The following is a 20055-nucleotide window of genomic DNA, read 5'->3' on the forward strand; positions in this document are numbered from 1 at the left end:
CGCCAGCCGACACTGTCCGGCTGACGGTATCCGAAGGAGGCCCACCCTGTGGGATCTTATCGGCCGTTGGGAGGTATGTGGCAGTAGGCAGTCTCGCAGATACGCTGGTCCTGGTCCTTGTTAACGTCTTCTCTTTCCCACTCTGAAAGGATAACTTCTTGAGAGGAGACAGCTGTCGTAAAATTCAACACCAGCAGCAGAAGAAACCCAGGAAAAAAACGAAGCCCCCGGCGCTTACCAAAAAACACAAGAAAAAGAGACGACGGGGGCCACGGCGCCCCCAAAAGCCAATTCCTCCTGCTGTACCCCAAGGAAACCTTATTATGCCCACCAGCATCTCACTGCCAATGGAGATAGCTCATATACGGTCAGTGCCCAGCTCTGAATAAACATATAGGACATTTATTTACTCTTACCGTTTAATGGGTTCCACCACAAAACCGCGGAGGACAAAATTGCGCTCGACGAAAGCGCGCATTTGACGTCATCACAGCGCGACGAAAACATCGCGCTGTGATCGAAAAATGTAAAAATAAAGCGAAAACCTTACCCTAACCCCCCCAAACCTAACCCTAAACCTAACCCTTAACCTAACCCTAAATCTAACCCTAAACGTAACCCTTAACCTAATGCTAAACCTAACGCTAACCCTTAACCTAACGCTAAACGTAACCCTAACGCTCTAAACCTAACCCTAACCCTAACCCTTAACCTAACCCTAACCGTAAACCTAACCCTTACCTTTATGTGAATCGGCTTGCTTTAATTTTAATTTTATTTCAATTTTTAATTTTTTTCGTCGCGCTGTGATGACGTCAAATGCGCGCTTTCATCGAGCGCGATTTTGTCCTCCGCGGTTTTGACGGGTCACGGTTTAGTGATCGTTTGACGGTACTGAAAAATGAGACTTATGAGTGGTTCTTGAATCTCCATGGCATCCTGCCTGCGGTCTCATGCTTGCCACTGGCTCAGGTGCTTGGCAACTGGCTCGCATTTACAACCGTTGCCATTTGCAATCTTCACAGTTGGCTTCTGATAAGCAACGGGAAATAAGGAAGCCGGCAGGAAGTTGCAACATTACAGTCGTATGACATCACACTTAGTGACTCATGGTGGTTTTGCTTAACAACAGCAGATAGAACCGATGTCTTAAGTTGACAACGGTCGTGTGACATTGTGCTTAACGACCATGCCCCTTAGTGATGGAGTTGCTGGTTCCTATTGTATTTCTTAAGTGAGGACCTTCTGTACTGGAAAAAGCAGAACTGTAGCTATGCAGCTATTGCAGTGTTTCTCAACCTTGGCAACTTGAAGATGTCTGGACTTCAACTCTCAGAATTCCCCAGCCAGCAAATGCTGGCTGGGGAATTCTGGGAGTTGAAGTCCAGACATCTTCAAGTTGCCAAGGGTGAGAAACACTGAGCTATTGTATTTGAGCAAGACAAATTCATATGCTTAATGTGGTTAATGATTATGGGTTCTTAATAAAATTGATAGTGCCTCAGTTTATTGACATGTAATGTAACAACCTTGGTGTCCTAAATGTTATCAAAATCAACAAATATGTTCACTGACATGTACTAGTCCCGAAAGCAATCATTGTACAGATTTTTGATGCTCTACATTTCTTCTGGCTAGAAACTTCTATTTATCTTATAGTTTAGTCTTAAATTCAAAAATAATTATTTTTTCATCAGTTCCTACGAATTTCGTCTTCTCATTTAACTTGGAGAAGTTAAAATAATACTGCCTACTAGCCCTTCCGGCTGCATTACATCTCAGGAATGGAGCTGATATTTTAAAAAGTGGTATTAATTTCTCTTCTCCTGACTATGTCCTGTCTGAGTTAGAACATGATTACTAGAGGTCCCATGTCTATCAAAGAAAGCTATTTCGACCCATGCATGGCATGACCAGGGGTGGGTTTCAACCGGTTCGTGGCGGTCCCTGCGAACCGGTTGGTCGGCGAACCCGGAAGTAAGTAACTTCCGGGAACGGCGAAGGGCCCACCTGCCCGCCCACGCTCCTTACCCGGTTTTGACGAGTTCTGCGCTTCCACGCATGCGCAGGACGCATACAGCGCCTGCGTGATCCTCCAGGAGCAGCTGGAGCATCGCACAGACGCTAGTACGCATGCGTGCACCGCGCGCGTGCATGAGGACGCCGCCAGCCCCATTCCAACCGAACCGGTTGGAACGGGGCGAGAAACCCACCCCTGGGCATGACCGATGGGTGTGTCCAACGTCCCTATTTTTTTTAAACACATGCTGTATTTGTACCTGCTTCTTAAACCTATATTTGAATTCCTCTTGTCCAATGATATGAGTATGACAGTGTTACGATCTCTGACACAAATGTAGGCAGTGGCTTTTTCTGTGTCAATCTTTAGCTCAGCAGGCCTTCAGCTCTGATGTCAGCCCAGCGTGCGCGCTATTGGGAAAAAGAAGAGAGAAATATGGCTTCTTCCCCTGTCACAAGCATTTTCTAATGTTAGGATTCAAGTTCCTCTCTTCTCTTCATGGATTTAAACTGTATTGGGGGAATTGTTTAAAAAGAGCCGAGGTGGCGCCGTGGTTAAATGCAGCACTGCAGGCTACTTCAGCTGACTGCAGTTCTGCAGTTCGGTGGTTCAAATCTCACCGGCTCAGGGTTGACTCAGCCTTCCATCCTTCCGAGGTGGGTAAAATGAGGACCTGGATTGTTGTTGGAGGCAATATGCTGACTCTGTAAACCGCTTAGAGAGGGCTGAAAGCCCTATGAAGGGGTATATAAGTCTAACTGCTACTGCTATTGTTTAAAACATTTGAAAAGAGGAACAGACTGTTTCACCCTAGCTGGGTGATCACATCAGCAGTGGTTAGGGTGCAGTACTGCAGGCCACTTCAGCTGACTGTTATCTGCAGTTCAGCAGTTCAAATCTCACCGGCTCAAGGTTGACTCAGCCTTCCATCCTTCCGAGGTGGGTGAAATGAGGACCCAGACTGTGGGGGTGATATGCTGACTCTGTAAACCGCTTAGAGAGGGCTGAAAACCCTATGAAGCGGTATATAAGTCTAACTGCTACTGCTATTGCTAAAAGATTTGAAAAGAGGAACAGACTGTTTCACCCTAGCTGGGTGATCACATCAGCAGTGGTTAGGGTGCAGTACTGCAGGCCACTTCAGCTGACTGTTATCTGCAGTTCAGCAGTTCAAATCTCACCGGCTCAGGGTTGACTCAGCCTTCCATCCTTCCGACGTGGGTGAAATGAGGACCCGGATTGTTGGGGGCGATATGCTGACTTTGTAAACCGCTTGTAAACCGCTGAAAGCCCTATGAAGCGGTATATAAGTCTAACTCCTATTGCTATTGCTATTGCTAAAAGATTTGAAAAGAGGAACAGACTGTTTCACCCTAGCTGGGTGATCAGCACTGGATCTGGTTCTCCACCAAACCATTTGACTTCCTTCCCTGTATCTTAGGAGTCCCTCCACACCAGAGCTGAGTACAGATGAGCTGCCAGATGACATTGCCAATGAAATCACAGACATTCCACATGACCTGGAATTGAATCAGGAGGACTTCTCTGACGTCCTACCGCGACTGCCTGATGACTTGCAAGATTTTGATTTCTTTGAAGGTACCGCCTTCTGTTTTGACATGACGTTCAGTGCTAACAGTAGGTGCCACTCAAAGCTGAGTTGTGAGATAAAAAGGGTGACTTGGCCTTTTGGAACTAGTTGCATGATTTCAAAATCAAATTGGCGAAACTGCTGAAGGATGGATGGGAATGGAATAAGGAAATGGCCCAAGGTTTGTTCTAATGTTGCCTGTCAGATAGATGTTATTGTTCCCTACCTGAAAGAAATCAGCTTTGAAGCGATGCGAGTTTACTACACTGGTCTTTTCCGCCTCACAAAACCACACTATATTTTCTTCCCATTTTAAAATGTAGAGTTTTAATAAGCAGAGGTGGGTTCCTACCAGTTCGCACCAGTTCGGTAGAACCGGTTCGTCAAATCTTCCAAACCGGTTAGAAGAGGTTTCACCAGTGGATCCGGAAAGCAGGCCACACCTACAGAAGAGGTTCCAAAATTTTTTGAAACCCACCACTGCCACACACACACACACACAGACAGACAGACAGACAGACTCACACAGAGAGAGAAAGAGAAAGAAAGGAAGAAATAAATAAATAAATAAGAAAAAAAGAAAGAAAGAGAGAGAGAGATGAAAGAAAAAAAGAAAAAAGGGACATAGAGAAAAAAGGAAGGAAAGAGAGAAAGAAAGAAAGAAAGAAAGAAAGAAAGAAAGAAAGAAAGAAAGAAAGAAAAAAAACACATGGCCGGCAAGCCACTCCCACCAGGTCACATGGCTGGCAAGCCACTCCCACAAAGGAGGCCACACCCACAGAGTAGGTTCCAAAATTTTTTGAAACCCACCACTGTTAATAAGGTACTATACGTAAAGGGATTTTGACAATGTTAATGTTATGCAGCTTTTTATTTTTACATTTCTTTCCAGGTTCGAGGTTCAGTTGCTGATTTTGTTATTTAGATAATGTTGAAGTTTATGAATGTAAAGAAGGCTAAGTTTTTAAAAAAAGTCTTACAAGCAAAATGCAGCTCTGAATAAAATCTAATTGCAACTGTCCTCTGTGACTCTTACAAGTTTGCTATTACAGAAAACTCTCTTCCTTGAAGCACATTCTCCCCTCCCATGTACTTTCCATGGTAATAAGAACTTTCTCCAAGTTCTTCCTTTTTATCTCCCCCCATTTCAGAAAGATGACAAGCACTAGTAGGTAAAAAAGGCTTTTTCAATCCTGGTTTACTTCCCCAAGGAGGTTTACACCAACATCACAATCTGCACTTAACTATTACTTTAGTTGTCACATTGGAATCTAGATTTTCTTTTAAAATATCATTGAATGTAATGTTACATATATTTTGTTCTGGTGTCTTACTTAATTTTTATTCTAGGACTTCATACATTTTATTTAATATTAGCTGCAACGCATAATTATTGGAAAAAAAATTGAAAGGTAATAAATCGTATAAGTAAATGAGGGATTAGTATAAATATTGCATGGTTTTTGAAATAACCAAGAATCAAGTGTATTTTCTCTCTTATCCTTCTAGATGTCAAAATCTTAGTCTAAGTAGATCTGGCAAAACTGTTTTGTGTATACTGCATCCTGAGAATTAACTATCCTTATTATTAACAAGGAAAGCCAGTATGATATTCTGGTTAAGGTGCTGCAAAAACCCAAGTTCTAGTCTTCCCCATGGCATGGAAATCAACTGGGTGACTTTGGGACACTCATTCTCTCTTCAGCTGTACACTGGAGAACTTGGGGGAGGGGGGAATGCCTACTAACACTCTGATCTGGATTGGCTTCCTATTTACCCAAAAATAATATTTTCATTTGGTAAATCATGGAGGTTCTTCTCTTGCAAGCCAGAGATTTGGGAGTTACCTGGTTGACCGTGACCCGTCAAAAGCGCGTTCCACAAAAGCGCGGTCGACGAAATCGCGTATGTGACGTCATCACAACGCGACGAAAAAGATCGAAAAATTGAAATAAAAATTAAATTACAGCAAGCCGATTCACATAAAGGTAAGGGTTAGGTTAAGGGTTAGGGTTAGGGTTAGGTTAAGGGTTAGGGTTAGGGTTACAGCGTTAGCGTTACGTTTAGCGTTAGGTTAAGGGTTAGCGTTAGGTTTTTCGTTACGTTAAGGGTTAGGTTTAGGGTTAGGTTTAGGGTTAGGTTAAGGGTTAGGTTTAGGGTTAGGTTAAGGGTTAGGTTTAGGGTTAGGTTTAGGGTTAGGTTTGGGGGGGTTAGGGGAAGGTTTTAGCTTTATTTTTACATTTTTCCATCTTTTTCGATCTTTTTCGTCGCGCTGTGATGACGTCACATACGCGCTTTCCTCGACCGCGATTTTGTCGTCCGCGGTTTTGTGGTAGAACCCTGGTTGACATCTCTGCTACATGAAATATCTTAACAGCTTGTCTCAATTGGTTGACATCTCCGCTACATGAAATATCTTACGAGCTTGTCTCAAGGTGTATGTAAGAGAGAGGCTAATTTTGTATTTCTTGGCTTTTTGTTTTGACGAAGGTAAAAATGGAGACCTCCTCCCTACCACCGAAGAGGCAGAGGAACTGGAACGGGCCTTGCAGGCTGTAACTTCTCTTGAGTGCCTGAGTACTATTGGTGTGCTCACTCAAACAGATGGCGTACCAGTTCAGGAACTATCAGACAGAGGGATAGGGGTGTTTTCCCCAGGTGCTGAATCTTCAGGAATCCAATCTTTGAGCCGAGAAGTCAATGCAGATCTAGGTGAGCTGCTGAATGGGCGCATAGTGCACGATGACAATTTCTCTGGCCTGGATCTCGACGAGAACTTGCTCCATTCTGCTACCTTATCCAACCCGTCTACTCCCCTGGCAGGGCAGATTCAGGGGCAATTCTCTGCCCCAGCCAACGTTGGCCTTACTTCGGCTACTCTGATAAGCCAGAGTGCGCTTGGGGAGAGAGCCTTCCCGGGACAGTTTCAAGGACTTCACGATGGCAGCCATGCCTCCCAGAGGCCACACCCTGCCCAGCTGCTAAGCAAGGCAGATGACCTAATCACCTCACGACAGCAATACAGCAGTGACCATTCACACTCCTCACCCCATGGAAGCCATTATGACAGTGAGCATGTGCCATCACCTTACAGCGACCACCTAAGGTCCCCCAGCTCCACCTCTTATTCTAGCGATAACTTGGCAGCTACTTTCTCCACTGAGATGCCCATCATAGCACAGCATCTGCTCCCGTCGCAACTGGAGGTGCCGCTCAGCGGGGTGGTGAACCCCAGAACTCACTGGGGGAGTCTCCCTGTAAACCTCGGTGACCCTTCCCCCTTTAGTAACCTGCTCGGTGCCGATGGACACCTCCTCTCCACTTCCCTGTCCACACCGCCTACCACGTCGCACTCAGAGACCACCCAGCCGGCCTTCGCCACCGTGACCCCCAACAGCTCCAGCGTGCTCCCGGGGTTACCGCAGACCAGTTTCAGTGGCATGGGCGCTGCGTCTTCTTCTGAACTCATGGCCTCCACTTCTCCTAAGCAGCAGCTCCCGCAGTTCAGCGCCGCCTTTGGCCACCAACTAAGCTCCCACAGCGGCATCCCCAAGGACCTGCAGCCCAGCCACAGTTCCATAGCTCCTCCCACTGGCTTCGCGGTAACAGGTGCCACAGCTACAAGTACCAATAATGCATCGGCTCCCTTCACCACCTCCAGCTGAGTTTGTCTGCCTGCGAATGACAGGCAGATTGGGGTACCTTACATAACCATCATTGCATCCTCCACCACCACCTTTTTCTCTTCCTGGTTTTTGTCACCCCCCTTCTTTTTAAAGACTTTTTTTTTTTAATTTAAAACAAAAAAAAAGAGGGGCAAACGTCCTGATTCAGTACAGACCAGAGTTTTCCCGTTAAGCTCTGCTCTAATTTATCCTATGTGCTGTTCATGTATTGGTGCTCATCTATTTCTGGCAGGTTGCTGTACTTACCCAGTTAATACTCAGCTAGGGGGAATACAGCACAGATACTGGATGTCATTGATTTTAGTCAAAAGGAAGGTGTAAGGTGTATGTAATTGACCTTAGAATCAGAAATGAGAAGATACCTCAAATAAAACAAATTGCAAGTTCCTAAGGTTCAGATTGGACTCTCAGTCCCGCTGGCATCTGGGGAAGGAGAAGGAAATTGCTTTATTTTTTGAAGGTGTGGGTGGGATGAAAGTCAGCCTTTTAAATTCGATAACGGGGCACTATAGAATTAAGACAAGACCGTAATCCAGTTGTTAATTCTGTCAGCTTAACAAGTGGGTTCTTGACCTGTGAGTTTAGAGGTGTGTTTGTGTGTGTAAGTATATAGATGGATAAACGGCAATTCTTTTCTTTGTTGTCTTGAAGAGGCTCCTCAAACTAGTGACTGTTCATACTAAGATTGAATGAGAATATATATATATATATATATATATATATATATATATATATATATATATATATATATATATATATATATATATATATATATTCATTCATTTGAGTCTATTAAATAGATTGAAGATTGTTTGAGTAAATCCGATTGTACTTTTCTAGTATTACATCATCATAATTTCTCCCAATCTTCTCATAATCCAGCTCAAGTATTGAGGATCTGTTTTGTTCTGTTCTGTTGTGTTTTGTTTCCCCACCCCCTCCCCCAATCAAATCTATATACGTTAGAACTGGTGGAATTATTTTGCATCATAATTGCCAGCTAGAGATATTTAAGACCCCCTTAAATTTTCTACAGCAGTAGAGAACCTTCAATTGTACTCCATTTCTATTTTACAAACAGGTTGGTATATTTTGGGAAATCAGGCATGGGAAAGAACCAACATTCTACACTGCTGAAGTTTTTAAAAAAATAATAATTAAGCAAGGCATTCTTTTGCTTTTTATCATTGCTTTCCACTAATGTTGGATTGTTTTTAAGAACAAACTGTTTGTGTGTTTCATGCTCTTGATGCTGAAAACATGCAACTATCCAATTGTAAGGAATCTGTCAGCATAAGGCTGCCTTTTCCATGAAATGCTATTTATCAATCACATTCATCCTCATACCTACTTCTACCCCACGCTATTAACACTTTGTATTTCTGATTTTTGCTTCTTCAAAAAATGAAATTAGATTATGCATTTTACTTGTCATGAACTCAGATTCTTTTCAGTGGAAATAATCCTTTCTATCTGGAGTTTCCTCCTACCTTCATTGGGGGGGGGGGGGGGGGGACATGGAAACAATGGCATGCCATTCTTAAGAACAGCCTTTGTTATATGTTCTGGCCGAAGGTTTAAACTGTACATAATTGCATCTAATTTTATAATATATTTTTAAAAAAAAAATTGAAGAGAAAGCACACTTTAGTATGTTGTTTTTATTGGTTCTAGATTAGGAACAGAAAGCTATGATTTTTCTTTTGAGAGTGAATCAGCTATTTCCCACAACATATTTGGAATCCACTTTTCTCTTGTGCTCACGTGTAAAATCTGACACAGATCCTTTTGCTCTCAAACTTTTTGAGGAAAGAGTTTTTCCCAGGAATTGCCTGTTGATAATTAGAATTATTGCCTTCTTAAAAAAAAAAAGCTGTGCTGCTTATTATTCTGAAAAGATCAGGGAGTTAGGAGTTTGCCCTTGAAAAAAATAATAATTACATAGCTGAAAACACATTTGTGCTTTGAACTTTGTGAACTCTTCCCTCTTTCCCTGCATTGAAATTGACTTGTATAATAAACATCTAAGTGTGATAAAAAAAATACATTTGTAATGTAAATCTTTTGAGTCCTATGAAGGAGCTGAAGTAAGGTTCCACCACAAATGCACGCACAACAAAAGCGCGCCTGACTAAACCACGGTGTCTAAAGTGTGACAAAACTGCCCGACGAATGAGCGACGAATTAGCCCTAAAGCGCGCCGACAAAAGCGCGCCGACAGAAGCGCACTGTAACGTAACCCTAAACCTAACCCTAAACCTAACCGTAAATCTTACCTTAAATGAAATCGCGCTTCTGTCGGCGCACTGTTGTCGGCGCGCTTTTGACATCGCAGTTTTAGCGCCGCGGTGTTGTCGGCGCGCTTATGACGTTCGCGCTTTTGTCGGGTCACGCTGAAGCAAACCTTCCTTATTTTAGTGCATAGGGACACGAGGCACAGTTCTCAGAATGCAATCGCTCCCCTCCAGGCCTTGTGTTTTGAACAAAGTTTAATTCCCCTTCTCCCCTACTTTTCACAAAATCTGAAGAAGTGAAATTATTTCCTCTTGTTTGGGGGTATGATAAAACGCTGATCAATGCCGTTTGGTTGCCTTCTTCCCCATATCTGAAAATGTAGCAGGATTGCCAGGATCCAATGAAGGGGGGGTCTCCAGCACACCTTTCCCCCCCCCAACATCATCCTCTTAAAAAGTTGCTTTTAAAAGTCAAAAGGAGAGCAGCATCCGACGCCATAATGTGGTCGGTGGAAATTGGCCCATTGAATTCTTTCCCTACCATCCTCGCTGCCTTTAATAAACAAAGCTAACTAACACTGTTCTGGGACCCCTGATGATCATTGTTCTGAATATAACCGAGGGGGCTATGTTGGGGTCAATTGTATTATCTATTAGGATAGCAATGAGTGATCCCACCTTTCCTCATACATACAAAGTTTGCGTTTCTATTCTTTCCCAGTTCATGGGCGAGGATGAATCCAGTCCGTTTTTGTTTCCGTTTTTGAACATCCACAACTTCTTCCCCCCGCAGCTAAGGTTATTTGTTGATGCTGAACTTAGCCTGCTTCTATTAACCAAAGTTAAAATGAATAAGTAAATAAAAATATTTCCCAAAGGGGAAAAGGAAGTTTCCCAAGGTGTGTTGGGAACCTGCAGGTGGGAAGTAGAAACAAGGGAGGAGGCTTATCTACCCCGCCTCACCCCACCTCACCCCACCTCACCCCACCTGTGATCAGCCATGATCTAATGGGAAGATTAAACCCAATAAAGGGAGAAGTCTGAATATTTGGGCAGGTTATAGGCAAGGGTTGACTTAGTGTAAATTAAAAACAGAAATTCAAACTAGGGTTTCTGATTCCTTAAGAAATTATCATTGTTGATAACAATGGATTCAGCAACAGCTCTTCTTTCTCCTCATCCCTCTTTCTTATTCTTACCCCTTGCTCTTGTTTATTGCCTTTTGAAACTCCCTCCCCTCCAGCCAAAAAAAACAAAAAACCCCTGTACAGTTCAGAACAGTCGAAAGTCTTCAAATGTATTTCAACCAAATATAAATTTTTTCATGTTGCACTGGAGACTTGCAGTTCCCAATTGAATCTTGGGAAGTTTCATTCACAGGTTTTGTTTTTATTTCACACACTTCCTGTTTTCATGAATTTCTTTTTGTTTTTCTGTTAAGGGGGGCCTGGACTAGCATCCGGTCATACGATATGTGTCATAATCGGAATATATTTCATGTGTAGTCAAGGCAGATATAATACGACAGAGCAAATGGCATTTCCCTGAAAAGTAGAAATGACCCTTGGAAGAGGAGGGACCAATTTTGCATTATTATTATTATTATTATTATTATTATTATTATTATTATTTTGCATCTTAAGAAAATAGCTTGAAAATAATGCTTTCTCTGAATTACGATGCTCATGAGAAAAATTCCAAAATGGCTTTCTCCTAACGATCAGTTCTTATCTGATAAACAAATCCTACAGTTTTTGTACATCGATGTTGGAAAAAAAAGCTAAAACAAGGCTTGTGACCGAAAAACAACTTAATTTATTTCCGTGGCAAATTGATTTGCATAAATGGTGCCTTTCTTTCCCTTCTTTCTCCCCGCTGCTGTTCTGGTATTATGTGCCACTTAGCTTTCAAGTCGTCTCCAAGTGATAGGATTTCTAGAAAAGCAAAAGAAAATATTGTATAGCCTCCTCAGCATGGCCACTGGAGGGCAGCAGGTGGAAATATATATATATATATATATATATATATTATTTCCACTGTAGGGAATCTGAGATTTATGGACCCCATTTGTAGTATCCAGTTTAACCTGAAATGTGAGAGAGACAGAGAGAGAAAGAGAGAGAGAAAAAACACTCAGGGCTAAAAAAAAAAAATGAAAAAAATAATTGTTACACTCGTAACTCAATAAATGTGCAGGCCTATATGTGTAATACACCTTTTCACACTCTAAACATATGAACTGGATTCGTATGTTGAGCTTGAACAACTAATGTGTGTCTTTACTTTCTAGGACTGGTGGTCCATTATTAAATGTATAGGGTGGTAGTATTCCCAAATCTGTCTTGCCAGAAAAGTGTCACAACTTCTTTGTGCCATAGGCTGGGCTGAGTTATCTTGAAATAACCCCTTGACTTGCAAAAAAAGAAAGAAACCTGGGGATGGATCTAGTTTGAGGAAGTGGGCAATTAGTTTGTGTAATAAACTATCTGTTTCTCTTGAGAGAATGGAGTTGATTGTGGACCAGTTTCTGCGAACGGCGATGCTGATTACTAACCAGTTTGGGGGAATGTCTCAGGGACTCCGTACAGAAATAAGAGCAGGTTAAAAAGTATTTTTAAGCAAGTAAATTTTGCAGAAATACCGAATATCATCCAGGTGCGAGCACTAGAAGGAAAAAGCCATGTTTTATTTTTTGCAGCTCATAAAAGAGATGTGTGTTTCTCTGTATGTTAACGCGTGTACTGTTTGCGTCCGTGCGCATGTGCATCATTCTCCTCTAGAAATGGTGCTGAAGCCCAACATACACAAACCTTTTCCTCCGCCGTGCTCAGCTTAAAGCTTTCCCCCTTTTTCATGCCAAGGGGGTTCAGAATACTTAGTGCAGGTTTTGAGTTTTTTTTAAAAAAAATTAAAACAAAAGGTATATTAATTTATGCTTTAACATCACCTCATAAATTATTTATACTGAAAGCTATTGACTGTAACGGATTATGTTACAAAGGTGTTTTAGCTATAAAATTATATGCATTTTTTAAAAAAAACCTACATCCCCCCCCCACTCCCCTCCAATGAAGCATCTTTTTACACTGGATGTTTGCTGTGACAAGGTGTAGAATTATTCTGTGCTATCTTACAGGTATAAATATAGAAATAAAAATATAAAACAAAGTGGAAGTGTTATCTTGTATTGCCAAACATCTTTCTTCTTCTTGTCCTTTTTTGGAACTCTGATTTTTTTTCTGCAATAATCTCTGTAACTCTGATGATGAGTTGTTTTAGTTACAGTGCAAAAATGAAATAAAAAATCAGAGCTTTTGCAACTGAAAATTGTGAAATGCATACCAGTTTGCTCTGCAGGTTGGATGTTCAGAAATGGAAACACATCAGTTCTAGAACCCACAGTGTGTTGTCTGAACATGTTTTTTTCTTTCGATCTTCATCACAAAAGGAATTTCCATTGTGACTTATAAATAGAACCCATATATCTTGGGTGCATTTACGATACGACATACACAGAACACACACGACCATATGTATAAATACCCATTGAGGGAATTGTACATATGATATATGAATGTTTCTATAGTATGCGAGTCACCAATTTTATGTTGTTTTTCTAGAAAAAAAAAAGGTCACTAATGGAGATGATAGAATGTATTGTGGAAATGCGATTGGTAGGTTGAAAGTTCATTTTATGTTCTCCGTTGTGCGAATAAGCATATGGGGTTTTTGGCTTGTTTCAAGGCTAACACTACTATCATGTTTTCTCGTTTATTTTCTCTCTTCAGAATCCAATTGTACTGAGCCCTCTTAAAATGACAGAAAATGCTGTATTTTCCAAGAAAGCCTTTTAACGTAAAATAAATAGATAATACATTAATGGAATGCTGATTAAGGATAGTTTAAGGTTTTCTACAGGTGATAGGTAACACTGAATGTAAGGAATCAGCTTTGCAAAATTTAGAACAGTTTTAATATTTCCTGCCTCTGATTTTGGAACAATATACTTAGTTTGTTATTTTAAATGTGCAACTTCTTATCTTCATATTAGCTTTTCACATCACTATACTGTACTTGTGAAGGGGATCAGGTGCTTGAAAATCTTGTTCGCTTGCTTTTATATAGAAACAATACAGCTTTTTACTCCCAAAGATGGCCCACTTTGATAATTATTTTAGCTACTGTTCACTTTGTATTTTGAAAGGAATGGCTCTGTTCTCTCTTGGCTCAGTGCAAATTTAATTCTGACTCTCCTTTCTTTAGCGTATTACCTACCTCTCCCCTTCATTTTGACTAAGCACCAATATTGACCACTTATCTAGATCCAGATATTCCTCTTGAAAAAGATTTGAGCTTATTTTAAGCCTCATTTCAGGTTCTGATTTAAGGACACTTTTCATTAGCCTTATTAACCACAAATAGCAGCTGAGTTAGAGCATCAAGTGAAATTATAGATTGTGCAAACCCCAACAACTGACGAAAGAAGAAGGAAAATAGACATTTCAGTCTGCAACCCCCTCCCCCGAAAACATTAAAAACCATATTTCCAAAATTTATTGTTGGCAATTTGCTTTTACCAAACGTCTAAGGCGTTCACTTCTCAAGAGTCAGGGTAGTAACAGAAAGTGAGGGGAGATGAATAAAGCAGAAATGCTCGGAAAGAAGCTAAGCATTTCTTTGCGTTATTAAAAATTCAAGAGTGGGTAAAGTCAAATCGCTGTCTCCCATCATATCCCATCTTACCTGCGGGACTTAATAGTGACCAATTCCTTTGGTCCCCAACCTCCATTGGAAGATTGAAAACCTACACAACAAAGAAGTAATTGATTACTTCTTTGGGGATTTTTCTAATTGGGATGGCAGTACAAAGGAATTTGGAGAAGGGTCTCTTGCTCTGCAGTGTGGAAAAGTTGGGAGAGGCAGTGCATTTTCAGGTTTTGCTAATTTTGGTTAGCAGGGTATCTGCACCAGTCTTTCAGAGTAGATAATACATCAATCCAAAATATTTTTCGTTTGTTTCCTTTCTCATGTGGATGATATATGAACGGCAATACCCAAATTCAAAGGAGCTCTGCCTTCAATGCTGTGTGTTGTGTTGTGTTGCTATAAAAACCACGTCATTTACATTGAGCATCCTAACTTATTTTGTTGCACCTATTCCCATCATACTGTTTTTGAAGAAAAGCTTGCCTTTCAAAATATATTTTATAAATCAGCTTCTTTATTAATACACACAGAGAGAATTGGCTGGTTTTCCTCACTGTTTCTTTTTTCCCCCCAAGTATGTTTTAGGGAAATCATTCTTTGTACATATGCATGCAGTGTGAAGGGGGAATTGTGGGTTGCTAATAGTCTTTGCTTCCTATTAGTAATGGAAATGGGAAGTACCAGAGTTAAATTTATTTATGGAAAAGAATAGACTTACGTGTATATGTGTACAGAGAGATATATATCAGATGTGGCAACACTTTGCTGAATGTGGAATTGCCCTTTGTACAACACGCAACATTAATGTGAGATTTCTCAGTCTAAAAATATGTGCATATTTGTATCCATATGCTAAGTATACATCAAGGGCAGGCATGGAAAATGTATTAATTGAGTACATGTCTGGGGGGGAAAATCTGTGGGAAGGTAAAATTGTCATTACATCTGAGAAGTTTTGATGATTTAGCTTGCTATTTGTTATATTTTTGGTAACATAGATTCCTCTAGTGCAGTGTTTCTCAACCTTGGTAACTTGAATGCTGGCTGGGGAATGCTGGGAGTTGAAGTCCGGACATCTTCAAGTTACCAAGGTTGAGAAACACTGCTCTAGTGTGTTGGCTTTTGATTCTAGTAAAAAATTTGATTCTACGGTATGATTTTGGCCCCTTTCCTCTCACTTGAGGACTTTTAACTAATTTTCTTTTGTCAAAATGGACCTCTCTTTGGGGAGTTAATAATTTACCAGAGTTTGTTCAAACCTTTTCTGGCTGGAGCAGAGCTCGTACACTCAGAGTTAACCATTCATTCCTTGATGCTCATCCCTAGCTTTTTTTAAATAGATTATCTGGTGATCAGTTACTTACTCCGAATTCCTTTCTTGTTTATTATACCAAAACAGAAACCCTTTATTTGTTGTTGTTTTTTTGTCATTTTCATTTCCACATGTGACAGACCAACCCTAGATCTTTGTTTGATCTTTACATTCCTAGTTCTTAAAATCCCCAGTCTTCTGATTCTCAGAAAATCTGAAAAGTGGATGTTTCATGGAATTTAATTGCTATTAAAATTGTTTTGAAAAAGATCCATTTTTCATAGTCGATTGGATCTGTATTCAGCCAGAGGTTTGCTTACGTGACCCAAAGGAAGGAAGCCTGCACTTCGTTGACTTGATGCCCACAATCAGCTGCAAAATGAGGGTCTCATCTGATTGCTGAAAATGTTAATTTGCCATAGATAGGGGAGGAGATGTGGGGAATGAAAACTTTTAGAGCACGGCTAGTCATCTTTCTGCCTGATGAAACATTTGATGCGTGTTCTCTCATAATCTCTATCCCAGTGTTTCTCAACCTTGGCAACTTGAAGATGTCCGGACTTCAACTCCCAGAATTCCCCAGCCAGCGAATGCTGGCTGGGGAATTCTGGGAGTTGAAGTCCGGACATCTTCAAGTTGCCAAGGTTGAGAAACACTGCTCTATCCTTTCAGATCTGAGTTAATTTTGAGCCTAGGAATCTTAGCAGAACTAGATACTTCAGTAAATATAGAAACTCCGTTGAAATTTAAGCTCAGTAGGACGCTTGGTCTTCAGAATCCAAAATGTCCCCATTTTAACAATAGTACTAAATGATAAAATCAATTTTGTTTCCCTATAATATCCTCAACATCCATGAACAATTCAAGAATCGATAGTTGTAGGGCTAAATATTTCTGTATATGGTTGCGTATGTACATAACACACTATTTCAGGGCATAAGTAAATAGATATAGATATAGATATATGTGTGTGTGTGTGTGTGTATATATATATATATATATATATATATATATATATATATATATATATATATATATATATATATATATATATATATATATATATATATATATTGTCTAGAGCTATAGAGATATATATATTGTCTAGAGCTATATACATACATACACACCCATGTAGATATATGTGTGTGTGTGTATATATATATATATATATATTGTCTAGAGCTATAGAGGATATATATATATATTGACTAGAGCTATAGAGGATATATATATATTGTCTAGAGCTATATACATACATACACACCCATGTAGATATATGTGTGTGTGTGTATATATATATATATTGTCTAGAGCTATATAGGATATATATATATTGTCTAGAGCTATAGAGGATATATATATATTGTCTAGAGCTATATACATACATACACACACATACACACACACACACATATTTGCAGTTATATGTCATAAATGAAAGAAAAATATTTATAATACTCAAAAGCCATTTGAAATTATCTTTTAGCAAAAAGAGATCCGTTTATTAAATGGTGCCCTATGCCAGATAGGGAAGGTGCCTCTTTCCTAACTGTGGGATCCTAATGATTGTAATGTGTTGCCTTTTCCTTTGAATCTTGTTTTTAAATTAAAATTGTAAAGGTTTGCATTTTCTGTAAACCGCCTCCCTACAGTCGCCGCACTTCCATCACTGTGCATTTGATACCACTGGTGTCAGGAGGAGGAGGAGGTACATATTTTGATCCCTCTGCAGGAAAATAAAAAAAACACAATATTGCCTCATTGTTCTATCATAATGAACCGTTTTTTTTTTTAATTCATTGAGAAAGTTCTTCACTCGGAATTACTGTTTTCAAAATAATTTCTCAAACTTTTGTTACTTATTGGAGAGGGTGGGGGCTGGGAAGAGAAATTTTTTTTTTTAATACATATCATTTATGTAACTCTTTGTTGGGTGTCCGAACTGTATTACTACATTCAGGTACAGAATGTGGAGAAGTGGGGGATTTGAGAATATAAAAGATGTGTAGGTTGAGCAAATCCAGAATACTAGACAGTTGGAAAAGAGGAAGCCATCAAGTGGATTGAATGCCAGTCAAAAACAGTCATCATGTACAGCCTGCTTCAAGCCTAAGTGGGTATTTTGGGTCATTTTAAAGGCAAAGTAGATGTGCTTCATAACACGGAATTTGCTAGAATTATTTGTAAAACAGGGAAGAGGCTACAGCGGGAAAGCCAAGCTTAACCAGGCATTGTGGAAAGTACAGCTTGCTCGTGTTAATTTGTGACCTTCTGAGTAATTGCACAATGGCAAGGATTCAGCACTCTGGTTCCATTTTTCTTTCAAGTATAATTGTCTTAAAAGCAAAGGAAATCTTTTTTAACAATTAAAGCTTAAAACGGGATGTGAGCAAAGCCACTACAACATCCAATCTCATGATAAACATGGGTAGGGACAATCAAGAACATTAATTGCATCCCAGTACGTTCCAGCATGCATAGAGAAAAACCACATTTTCACACATTTACCGCTGGAAAATTTCAGGGCAAACATCCCACACGGACGTGAGATTGATACGTGTCGTTTCCCTTTAAATCAAAAGGCCCACATTTTCCTCATATTCTCAATGAATGTATTGTATTATGGTTTTTTTTTTTAAAAAAAAGACTCAAAAATTGTAAGAGGGGGGTCACCTTTGGTTATCTAGTCCTTGTTTAATTGGGTTAAGGTTTTTTTGTATAGAGAAGTTTACATTTTTATGTATATTCTTGTGTAAAAAATGTAATATGTGTATAAAACACTGTATGTATTATCTGTATATAGTGTGAGAAAATGATTTTTTCCCTTTCTTTTGGATGTATTAATAAATCTTGCTGTGAAGAAGCTTTGGGTTACTTAATTAGGATAACATTATTATCTGAAGGTATGTTGTTCTATATTGCAACACATGGTGTGTGCATATTGTCCATACAAAACAGCCTACATAAATGATGATATTGTCTAGAGCAGTGTTTCTCAACCTTGGCAACTTGAAGATGCCTGGACTTCAACTCCCAGAATTCCCCAGCCAGCGAATGCTGGCTGGGGAATTCTGGGAGTTGAAGTCCAGACATCTTCAAGTTGCCAAGGTTGAGAAACACTGGTCTAGAGCCATTTATCTAATTTTCAAAACATACATTTTTGTCCCTTTCAAAAGTCAATTTTCTGGCTGTGAAGAGAAGATCTTAACAACAAATAGGTAACTTTTATGTACTTAAGTGTTTCATAATGCAAGACTGATTAACTATGACAGCTATTAAGAGATTACTTAAAGCAAGAGGCATATGTAATAAACTATAATAATACTAAATATATTTTAGTGAGATAAATAAGCCTATATGAACAAATAATAGAAATATTTATATATTCTGTTGTTGATTTCTATTTCAGAAGTTGGGGGTGAAGATAAGGTAATGAACAGACGCTGTGGGTGAGATGGGAAATATTTAAACTTGATGCATCAAAATAAACATGAGGCCAAATTCTCTTTTTCTATATGATTTAGAAATAAAAGCAAACAACAGTACTGTTTTGATAAAAGCACAGCATGCTGTAGTATCATTTCTGTCATATCTTATTAGCTTTTAGTTTAGCAGATTCATATTTTTTTCCATGTTCCTGGTCTTAGTGCCAAACTGAAGTGACTTGTTTCCCACAGGACGGTATTGCTCGGTTTTACTTCCTCTTGAGTTTTCTCCACTGGCGGGTTTCAAAAATTGTTCGAACCTACTCTGTGGGTGTGGCCTCCTTTGTGGGAGTGGCTTGCCGCCCATGTGACCGGATGGGAGTGGCTTGCCGCCCATGTGACCGGATATGAAGATGCCGACGACACTTGTCAGAACCACCTTAAATTACATCACACACAGCACTGGCATGCATAAGAATAAGATGTAAACTTGTTTTTTAAAAGGCATCTGGTTTGCGTTAAAACAACTTCAACACACGCCATGTTCTGATTGCACCACAAACGCAGTAGTCATCCTTACCTTTCACAGAGGCACTGAGTTTTATAAATAGGAGCATGATAGTGTAGAATAATCATATCCAAGGACCAGTGGTGGGTTTCAAAAATTTTTGGAAGCTCTTCTGTAGGTGTGGCCTGCTTTCCAGGTCCACTGGTGGAACCTCTTCTAACCGGTTCGGTGGATTTGACGAACTGGTTCTACCGAATAGGTGCGAACTGGTAGGAACCCACCTCTGGGTTTGTCCCTGTCACCCTATCCTTCAGTGCTCCTTCTACCAATTACTGATGTCAGGCTGACAGCTTGTGATGCCTAGCTTAGCAGAATGGCAGCCATGACAGAGCTTGTTATATACAGCAAACTGATTTTGGATTATTTATTAATTTATTTATTAGACTTATATACCGCTTCATAGGGCTTTCAGCCCTCTCTAAGCGGTTTACAAATTTTTTAGCAAATTGAGTCAGCAACTTGCCCGCACAGTCCGGGTCTTCATTTCACCCATCTCGGAAGGATGGAAG

At 40.0% G+C, this 20055-nt stretch overlaps 2 protein-coding genes across 2 annotated transcripts in view; one reads left to right on the forward strand and one right to left on the reverse strand.

Annotated features, from left to right (window-relative positions):
• The window catches only part of INO80D (INO80 complex subunit D), a 61126-nt gene extending 53141 nt beyond the window's left edge, over window positions 1–7985 (forward strand). Inside the window, exons 9-11 of the mRNA XM_087706830.1 lie at window positions 150–367; window positions 3462–3619; window positions 6102–7985. Of these exons, the coding sequence (XP_087562956.1) occupies window positions 150–367; window positions 3462–3619; window positions 6102–7276 (1551 nt within the window). The 3' untranslated portion in view covers window positions 7277–7985. The remainder of the gene's footprint in view (window positions 1–149; window positions 368–3461; window positions 3620–6101) is intronic.
• The window catches only part of ZDBF2 (zinc finger DBF-type containing 2), a 338913-nt gene that overhangs the window by 175629 nt on the left and 143229 nt on the right, over window positions 1–20055 (reverse strand). The window lies entirely within an intron of this gene.

The sequence above is a fragment of the Thamnophis sirtalis genome, unplaced genomic scaffold (genome assembly GCF_051295495.1).
Source record: "Thamnophis sirtalis isolate CommonGarterSnake01/CBP01778 unplaced genomic scaffold, rThaSir2_p1.2 scaffold_1, whole genome shotgun sequence".
Lineage (NCBI taxonomy): Eukaryota > Metazoa > Chordata > Lepidosauria > Squamata > Natricidae > Thamnophis > Thamnophis sirtalis.